At 38.7% G+C, this 10,607-nt stretch overlaps 1 protein-coding gene across 1 annotated transcript; it reads right to left on the bottom strand.

Annotated features, from left to right (window-relative positions):
* Positions 1–1,153: 1,153 nt before the first annotated feature.
* LOC109898004 (collectrin) lies at positions 1,154–4,931 on the bottom strand. The gene is made up of 6 exons (XM_020492726.1): positions 4,659–4,931; positions 3,941–3,999; positions 3,740–3,825; positions 3,384–3,500; positions 2,754–2,948; positions 1,154–2,669 (listed from the first exon to the last, which is right to left on the bottom strand). Exons 1-6 carry the CDS (start codon positions 4,729–4,731, stop codon positions 2,537–2,539), a joined length of 663 nt encoding a protein of 220 aa, XP_020348315.1. The 5' UTR covers positions 4,732–4,931; the 3' UTR covers positions 1,154–2,536.
* Between the last annotated feature and the right edge of the window lie 5,676 nt (positions 4,932–10,607).

Raw genomic sequence — 10,607 nt, 5'->3', positions numbered from 1 at the left:
CCATCACTAGCTTGCAACTCATCAATCAATTTCACGATTTTTGATCAGGAAACTCACACATTGCCTTTGAAGTGGTAGGTCCACATGGGTATCTACCCAGAAGGACCAAAGAGTATAATCTGAGATAGGGAGAAAACAAAAACAAAGCAGATGAGATGGAGGATGACAGGTACAGAAACAGACCGAAACACATGACAGTTAGCTAGACACTACTGTATCTGTGACAGTCTTCTTTTTCTGCTCTGGTTTTAGCTAGGTATGATATTTGTCAGTGTTCTTTCTCTTTAACTTTATTGAACATAGCTAGTTAGCTACGTGGCTATCTAATGTTAGCTAGCTAGCTACAGTTAGATACAGTATATATCTAGTTAGCTAGCTTTTCAATTTACCCAGGTCAAAAACAACAAAGCTATTGTTAGCTATTTCCTGAGTTAAGAAGTTACATTTTCAATTATATATTAGTGAAACGCTAATAACAATCCTCAAATGTATTGAATCATCAAAATTGTAGGACTAGCTAGCTTACACTGTCACTTTCCAATGTTGTTGTTTTGGTGTTCTCAAATCAATTAATCACAGAAGCTTTCCCTTTGTAACATGGATCAAAGGTAATTGAACAGCACACTTGAGTTTGTTGCCAGCTGCATTAGAGTTGCTGATGCTGATGCTACATTTGATCAAAATAAATAAAAGGACCCAGAGCTGGAACTGGTAGAAGACCTACCCATCAGAGATATTTAATTAAGGAAGATAAGAGCCACCCATTTAGCCATTTCATTATTGCTGAGGAACTGGTTTAGAACAGCGTGTAAAATTCAAATCGTGTTACATTTGACACCTCATCTACCACATATGCATGTGTAATTGCAGCCACTGACTGAATGTGTTTCTGTGTTCCATCGTGTGTCCATGACAAGGTAAAAATCTGTCGTTCTCCCACTGAGCAAGGCAGTTAACCCACTGTTCCCCGGGCACCGAAGACGTGGATGTCGATTTATGGCAGCCCCCAGCACCTCTCTGATTGAGAGGGTTGGGTTAACTTTTGAAAGACACATTTCAGTTGAAGGCATTCCGTTTTACAACGGACGAGGTATCCCCCTTTGCCTTTAATCATTCTCCATGTGCTGTAGCTGAATAAAGAGGTAGTCCTTAATGATGTTTAACCTGTTTTAATCTCAACAGACTAGAGAGGTTGAAAGAGAGATTCCGCAATAGCCAAGGAAGAGACATATCTAAATGACAGTTTATTTGTATTTCCTCTGATTCACACAATAGATTTTCATAACAAACAATATAAAATCAAAATGGGTGCTCTTTAAAACAATGACTGGAAATGTACATATTCGACATTTAAACCCATCTGTTCTGGTGTTCTTCTTCATTTGATCACATTGTGCAAAACAAAGCAGTAAACAACTTCAATAGGTGGTTAACGCTTAACTAGATGCTGGAGCTAGCGAAGACATTACATCAATCATTTCTTAGTTACATGTAAATCAATTATCATGGTGGTTCTCCTCCCTCTCGGATATATTTGTGCCTCTCTGTAGCTACGTTTTCATTATTTTCAGATTTGTGATTGATAAGAAGTACTCGAATGAAGTACTCTAAAGTACTCTAAATGAACAAGATCACTGTTTATTAAGGGATTCTATAATTTGACCATTATTTTGAAATATACATTACAATTGTTGACCAGATGCCACCTACTCGGTTTGCAGAAATGCTTAACTAAAGCCATGGATAAAACAGATCTGAAAGGTGTTGTGTTCGCTATAGCCTATCTCAAAAGCATTTTTTTTTTACTTACAGCGAGCTCCAAAGGTATTGGGACAGTGACACATTTGTCACTTCTTTTTGTCTCTGAAGTACTTGGTAACTTCATGGTTTAAGAATGTATTTTCAATTGAAAGTTTCAAAGTTTCAATTGTTGTTGTTTTGGCTCTTTACTCCAGCACTTTGGATTTGAAATGATACAATGACTATGAGGTTAAAGTGCAGAATGTCAGCTTTAATTTGTGGGTATATACATCACTTTTGGGTGATCCGTTTAGAAATTACAGCACTTTTTGTACATAGTCGCCCCCATTTTAGGGGACCAAAAGTATTGGGACAAATTCACCTATACCTATGTGTATTATTAAAAATAGTCCAAAGTTTAGTTTTTGGTCCCATATTCCTAGCATGCAATGATTACATCAAGCTTGTGACTTTACAAACTTGTTGAATGCATTTGCTGTTTGTTTTGGTTGTCTTTCATATTATTTTGTGCCCAATATAAATGGTCGCATCCACATTAATGTAGAAGTGTTTAAAAATATATTATATTCTTATTTACAATAAAAGTGACTCCAAAATGACACAATACATAATTTATCATGTATTTCTATTGGGCACAAAATTGTTTTAAACACAACCAAAATAAACAGCAAATGCCGTTTTAAACTGTAGACACAGTCCATGAAAGTCTATTTGTAAGGGTTTTTAGTGTCTCTTGGCCCACCCTGTTCTTGGTAGCATTATACAGGGGAAGCCTTTACAGCTTTGTGAAGCGATCGTCATCTGTGAATCCTCTGTTGTAGATGCCGTCCAGGTTGATGCCATTCTCCACTCCTTTCATCTGCCTGTCCTCTTCATCCTGTCCATCCTCCATCATCCCTTTCTCTTTCCTGGGTTAGAATAAGCCATAGTTCAATAACAAAACACAGCATTATCAACAGAGAGACAGAAGTATTGTCAAAGGGTGGACTCACCGTCTCTTTTGAAGCAGAGAGGATACGAGCAGGGCGATGATTCCAGCAAACACAGCCCCTATGACCACTCCAAACACGATGAGCCAGGGAGGGGTGTCAGGGTTGACTGGTTCTGCCAGTGTGGGGTAGATGCCCAGAAACTCCAGAGTCCTATCTGTCAGGAGGAAGGCGTTGTTGATGCGATGCCTTGACATGCTATTAGACATGGGACGGCAGGGTAGCGTAGTGGTTAGAGCGCTGGGATAGTAACAGAAAGGTTGCAAGTTCAAATCCCTGACTTGACAAGGTACAAATCTGTCGTTCTGCCCTTGAACAAGGCAGTTAACCCACTGTTCCTAGGCTGTCATTGAAAATAAGAATTTGTTCTGAACTGACTTGCCTGGTAAAATTTAAAAAAAGCATGGAATGGGTTACTTTAAGTCCAATTGGTAAATCTCACCTTTTACAGGTCTCTGAATCTGTGTAAATACCACTTGCCTTGTGGTTCAGATTGTAAGCATAATATCTATTTTCTGTTTTATCTATCAGATACTCAGGTGGCTGTTTAGGTTCACCTTTTTACTTCAGAGTTCAGTTCATCTACAGGTGTATACCAGGATATTTTCCTTTTAAAGTAGACCAAGAAATTACCTCACAGCTTTTTCCACATCTGCCTTAGGAATAAGCATGGTGGGGTTTTCTGGTGATATCACCACAAACCAGAAGGACACCCTCCGAGTCTGATTACACACGATAATGTTGTCGACACTGGAAAAGTCCCACAAACATCATAATACCATGAATGCCATGTTGTCAGCATTACACCAACACACCAGGAATACATTTTTATTGACTTGAACAGAAGTCATAAAATATAAAATATGCACACAGGAATGCTGGAAATTCATCTTTGCAGGAAGTGGAAAAAACATTATGCTGTACAACACTGTGCTTTGATTTCAGTTCAAATATATGGCACAAGTTTAGGGAACTGTAGATTTTCTTACTTGTAAGTTTCTGTTTTATAGTACCTCCTCATGGCAAAGGCCATAGTTGCTCGGAAAAGGAACATTTCATTCTCATTCCATTCATACTGCAGACAAAAAAAGGACATTTCATCACCCAGCACAATGTAGTTCTACATGTTGTATTTCAAACTTCATATCGGACCCATGATGTGAGAGAACACTTGGAAGTATAGTACGTACGGCCTGATTTCCCAAAGCAGTTTTGATGCTGATTCGCACTCTGTAGCCATTTGATGCATCTACAGACAGAATAAGACTTATCTTGATGAGTGATTCTCACCCCCGTCTAAAACACATTTGAATAATCTTTGGATTCACCATGAGTGTACAAGAACACACTTTCTTTTAGAGGACACAAACCTGTGGGCTTGAATCACATGGGTTGATAGGTCAAAAATAGTCCAACAAAAAAAGAATCACGACAATGAAACCAACAGTAAATAGGACATCCCTCACAAAGTGTTCCTCAAACCGTCCTGATAAAGAACTATCTGTACAACCATACAGTATTTACTCTGTGTCCACTCAAACATTCCCTGTTGAACTAGAAACCTCTAAGTAGTACATGACAATGCATAAACAACAGAACAGCATCAAACACCATTTAAATCATGAAAATACTCATTATAACCATACTCATTCACGTGAACTTCTTCCTCAAGAAAACTCTGATCAGCTGACAAGTATTGCACAGTCTCTCTCTCCCTACATTAAACTACAGATATTTGGCGAACTAGATAAAATAAACATTCAGGGACACAATAAGAGGTTGTAAACATAACATTTTGTAACACTAATATAAACTAAAGAATGACAACCAACCAAACACAAAAGCAATAAAACAAGTAGAAATTGTGAGGACATAAGCATCTTCTTTAGATCAATCTGAGTAACTTACTAGGCTGGCAGAGGGTTTGTGCTAGGGCTGGTGCCCCCGCCAGGTAGAGCAGAACCAGGATCCTCACCAACATCCTCTGTGGATAAGAACACAACTAAGACAGAATCTCCTGTGCTGCTGGTTCAGTCAAAGTCCCAGTGGTCAGACATTAATGAGAAGAACAAAGTCAACGACAGAATTGGAATCAAACAGGGGGTGGCCACTATGGTTTAATGGCTAAACGATGACACAGCTGCAAGCTACAACTCTCCCTGCCCAACTTTTAAAAAAAGTGAACAGCCCTATAATAGTCATCCCCAGCAGTACAGTTAGCTTGCCCAGAGAGAAGAGTAATACAGCAACAGTAATGTGTGGGCAGCTGTGTGGGCAGCAATGAAAGCACTAGCTACTGTTTGTCCAAGCCTCAGAGAAGTGGAAGAGGTTTGAGAGAGTGAGAGGGAGGCAGATGTCATAAATATAAACACACAGACCCAGTCTGCTTCTGTTTACCCAGTGGGCCTGCTGTACAGCATATACACCACCTTTCTGTTTGCCTTGCTTGTAGCTTTTGAGTTCCAGTAGCAACCCCTTCCTATCATTTCCTTCTATTGTTTTAAATTTGTGTCCATGTTTGGGTTTAAGGGGTATTTGGCCAGACACAGGAATATATTTGACATTAATGAAACAATATATCCTAGTTAACAAACCACGAGTAGGAAGTTTGTAGAAACGATGAACATATTTGTACTACCTTTTCTAACCAGGGGAGCTAACACCTTCAGACTTACTCTCCACCACAGGTCACAGAGAGGTCAAGAAAGATAGCGCCTCTCTTCTGGGTGTTAATAGTTAATAACTTTCATAGTGTCAGTCAGTGTATGTCCCAAATTGCATTCTATTCCCTACATAGTGCACTGCTTTTGATCAGAGCCCTATAGGGCATAGGGTACCATTTGGGAAACACCCTCAGTATCTGTCTTAGGAATTCTTCTTCAGTGCCATGAAGGTAAACCTAGTGTAACATGACACTTTTACGATTCAGGCAATGTGTCTTGATTAAGCATTCACACTTCCCTGGATACATTACCTATAAATGTAGTACATTTTCACCAGTGAAGGTTTTTGTCAACAACATTTTTAGTTGAATAATTGATTTTTCATGAGAAACATGAGAAACAGGGTTTACACATTACACTTGGTCTTCTTGTTGAGGATCTACTGATTGCCGGCTACAAAAAAACAAATTAGCTTTAAACTGGGGTACTGCAGGGGGCCTGAAATTTATTTATTTATTTAAATATTTTGCGGGATTTTTGGAGAAAAATTTATAATTATTTTATTAACATTGCTAGCTGCAACAGAATATTATTGTGGATACCGTTTTTTTTCTCTGCGTCCAGTATGAAGGAAGTTATAGATAGTTTCATGAGCCAGTGCTAACAAGCGTCCACAGAAGTCTAAACTAGAAGTCTATAGGAACAGTAAGCATGCTTGTGTCTTGAAGTCGTCTAGGCTAGCTAGTGCTAGCCAACTTCTTTCGCCAATTAGCTTCCGTCGGCTGGTGTGCATCTGTGACAAAGTTTTATCTCTGGTGCTAATTAGTGACTGTCAATAAATTACGCAATGTAAATGCGACAATAATTTCATGGTGGACATCTTTTAGTTGAATCATGAAATGCTGTAATTATTTTTACATTAATTTCTATATATCTCATGACTAAGCAATTAGCCTACTAAAATGTTCATCTGCCTCCATAAAGATAATTCAAATACACAAGCAAGCAATAGGCAATGAGTTGACGTTGTCTAGCAAGAATTGGTCTGAGAATTGTCTATATCAAAAGCAGATATTTAATAAATATTGTATAATGAATGAATTCACATACAAGGCATAAAGCTTAAGTTACAAGCATTAACAAGCATTACAAGGCATTATTCAAACCATATAGAGTCTAAAGTTAACTTACAAGACAACGCATGAACAAAGAGATGCCTAGGCCTCTGGCCTAGGAAATGAGAATTGATCCTTCCTCCATGGATGGGATACAGGATAAGAGAGACAACAAAAGGCATTTAATTCCATTTATAACATCTGAAGGTGTAACTCTTCAACCCAAAACCAACCACCATTGACCAATCACACAATAACAAGTTTACAGAGTAAACTTATTTACAGGGTAAATAAGACAGAATTCCTGAGAGGAACTTAATACCCCTTTGCAGTCAAAAGTTTGAAAACACCTACTCATTCAAGGGTTTTTCTTTATTTTTACTATTTTCTACATTGTAGAATAATACTGAAGACATCAAAACTATAAAATAACACAAATAGAATCATGTAGTAATCAAAAAAGTGTTAAACATATCAAAATATATTTTATATTTGAGATTCTTCAAAGTAGCCACCCTTTGCCTCGATGACAGCTTTGCACACTCTGGCATTCTCTCAACCAGCTTCACCTGGAATGCTTTTCCAACAATCTTGAAGGAATTCCCACATATGCTGAGCACTTGTTGGCTGCTTTTCCAAAAACTCTGCGGTCCAACTCATCCCAAATCCTCTCAATTGGGTTGAGGTCGGTTGATTGTGGAGGCCAAGTCATCTGATTCCACACTCCACTCTCCTTCTTGGTCAAATAGCCCTTACACAGCCTGGAGGTGTGTTGGATCATTGTCCTGTTGAAAAACAAATTATAGTCCCACTAAGCGAAACCAGATGGGATGGTGTATTGCTGCAGAATTCTGTGGTAGCCATGCTGGTTAAGTGTGCCTTGAATTCTAAATAAATCACTGACAGTGTCACAAGCAAAGCACCCCCACACCATCACACCTCCTCCTCCATGCTTCATGGTGTAAACAACACATTGCGGAGATCATCCGTTCACCTACTCTGCATCTCACAAAGACATAGCGGTTGGGAACGAAAAATCAGAAATTTGGACTCATCAGACCAAAGGACAGATTTCCACCGGTCTAATGTCCATTACTGGTGTTTCCTGGCCCAAGCAAGCCTCTTATTTGTATTGGTGTCCTTTAATAGTGGTTTCTTTGCAGCAATTTGGCCACGAAGGCCTGATTCATGCAGTCTCCTCTGAACAGTTGAGGTTGAGATGTGTCTGTTTCTTGAACTCTGGCAAGCATATATTTGGGCTGCAATTCCTGAGGCTGGTAACTCTAATGAACGTATCCTCTGCAGCAGAGGTAACTCAGAGGTCTTCCTTTCCTGTGGCGGTCCTCATGAGAGCCAGTTTCATCATAGCCCTTGATGGTTTTTGCGGCTGCACTTGAAGAAACTTTCAAAGTTCTTGAAATGTTCCCAAATTGACTGACCTTAATTAAAAATATATACATATTTTTTTATTTAAGCTTTATTTAACTAGGCAAGTCAGTTAAGAACAAATTCTTATTTACAATGACAGCCTAGGAACAGTGGGTTAACTGCCTTGTGTTTTTTTACCTTGTCAGCTTGGGGATTCGATCTAGCAATCTTTCGCTTACTGGCCCAACGCTCTAACCACAAGGCTTCCTGCCACCCCTTCATGTCTTAAAGTAATGTAGAAAATAGAAAAATAACGAAAAGCCCTGGAATGAGTCGGTGTCCAAACTTTTGACTGGTACTGTACACATAGATAGTTTCCGAGTCCTGTTTAGGGGACAAGTTTCAGATATATACCAGACATGGATACTAGCATTATTCTATCACACATTCAATAGTCAGTCCTCTGGATACTGTAACAGAGAAACATGTTGGGCCCTCGGAGGGGGAAGAGCTGACTAGGCCTTAGGGATTGTCCTTTGTGCTTTTGTTGTGTTCTTGGACTATTTGCCATGCAGCTTCAGGTGACAGAAAACGCATAAATTAGGGCCTAGCCTACAAATCCCCCTGGACCTAAGATGTACATGGACAGACTGTGTCCAACTCAGAAAGAAATGCACCACATGCCTGTTCCTTCTTGAGTCTTCAGTCCAATTTATGGAACCCAACTTCTAGTCTTGGGCCCATGACATTAGAAGTGTCATCCTGGAGATCGTTGACAATGCACTTTAGACATGCAACTGTCCCTAGGTACATACCAAGCTCAATAAAACGTCATTCTTCTTTAACGGCAGAAAGATTACAACAGTTCAATCAGTTCTCAACATTTGATGAAGCATTATTACAGTCAAGTCTTACTGGTCAATGTTTGGCTTTGTGTGTTGGTCAGATTGGTTGGCTTGGTCAATGGTATTCTCAAAGTTTATTAAGTATGAATCCGATGGATATAAATTGGAGGAATGGCCATTAAATGCATAATTAAAGTAGCACTATCACAAGTGTTAAATTGTACCTTCTTTTTTGAAAAACAGAAAGTTAAATTGAAAAAGCCTCTCCCCTCTGGGAGGAAGTTTGCCTTGAAAATATGAAAAACATATTTATGAAAACAAATCACCACAATATCAATTCTTAAGCTTATATTATTAGAAACAGAACATAATATTAACACTTCATGTTAAGCCACAATGTAATAAAATTTTCTGAAAGACAATTGAATAACAACATTAAAGGTAGTGACACATATGCCTATGTGTAATAAGAATTAGCATTAATCAATATTAGCATTAAAAAACATATATTTGGTTGCTAAATGATCTCCATGTTCTCGGCTGACATGTCATATTTTCTGCCAATAGTTCATAAAAGCAATTGCAATTTCGAACTGGTTTCTAAACCAGCATAGTAAATGTGTTGAAATGCTTTTAGACCCAATCAGGAAGTAGAGATTTAACTGAATCTTTAAACATGGATTAAATGGAATGTGACTAGTCACTGTTCTGTCTCTGGAGACAGAGCAGTCATATTTAACTAAATGTATTTCAAACCTGACAAAATCACATTCAAAGATGAATTAAAAAACAATGCTATCTTTAGCAAGTAACCTTCTATCAGATGAGGAAAATAAAACTTGGGAGTGAGATCCAAAACTCACCCAGTGCTTGTGCAATTCAAATATAATATGAATAATTCAGTAGTTTGTAAACCCAATCTGTGCCCCCCCCCCCCATTGAACACACACACACACACACACACACACACACACACACACACACACACACACACACACACACACACACACACACACACACACACACACACACACACACACACACACACACACACACACACACACACACACACACACACACACACACACACACATCCATAGTTGGGTGTCATCAACAGGAAGAGTTAACTGCCCCATCAACATTAGTCTGATCCTTTGCACAACCACATAAACCATTTTGTCTTGCATTGTGTGTGACAACAAAGTGAGAACAGTAACATTTAATGTGGCCACCTCACAAGGGTTGAAATTGTTTCGGGCAAAACCTAAAACAAGACATGTTAGCTGTGTGTTAGTAAACTCGTCAGTGTAAATCTTGAGCAAAACATTGGGTTATTCTCAATACAGGAGAGAAACAGTCAACAAGTAAGACGTGGAGCATGTAACGATCATGGAACACATATCCTAGACAAACGTAGGGCAATATGGGACAAAGTGGAGGAGTTGCCTTGGCCAAGGACTTCTATCAGAGTCAGTTCAAAAGTGGGATAATCATAATCTCTGATTAAAAACGCATTCAAATCTACTGCTTCATATTGAGAGCTGAGTTTGGTATGGAAAACCAGCAAGGCCAATGTGATTCTCTTTTATCTTACACATAAAAGGGTAGTCGAGCAGAAACTAAGAAATTCATCCAAGGAATCAGCTTTCTATAGTGTCAGTGATTAGCTAAAATGCTAGAAAAATTATCCACATCCATAGGTCGAATAATAAAAAGTTGAAATCTGGAATCGAATCTGACATGTCAAATTGTCTGTGTAAGGGAAAATAGTAAATCATCATTATAACAAGAAAATAAATGTAAACATATGAAATGCCTATCAATACCCTAGACCATCCTGTGTAGCCTATCAATAAACAGCCCCCC

The sequence above is a fragment of the Oncorhynchus kisutch genome, linkage group LG10, assembly GCF_002021735.2.
Source record: "Oncorhynchus kisutch isolate 150728-3 linkage group LG10, Okis_V2, whole genome shotgun sequence".
Taxonomy (NCBI): domain Eukaryota; kingdom Metazoa; phylum Chordata; class Actinopteri; order Salmoniformes; family Salmonidae; genus Oncorhynchus; species Oncorhynchus kisutch.
The sequence above is the reverse complement of the archived record's forward strand: the minus strand, read 5'-3'. Positions and strand labels throughout refer to the sequence as shown.

What these genes read in the sequence shown, in the direction of transcription:
- LOC109898004 (XM_020492726.1), bottom strand. Translation starts at nt 4,731, where the DNA reads ATGTTGGTGAGGATCCTGGTTCTGCTCTACCTGGCGGGGGCACCAGCC. An exon ending in CTGCTTTGGGAAATCAGGCC is followed by an intron (nt 3,826 to 3,940) that starts GTACGTACTATA and finishes TTTTGTCTGCAG; the next exon opens with TATGAATGGAATGAGAATGA. An exon ending in TCTCTGCTTCAAAAGAGACG is followed by an intron (nt 2,670 to 2,753) that starts GTGAGTCCACCC and finishes ATTCTAACCCAG; the next exon opens with GAAAGAGAAAGGGATGATGG.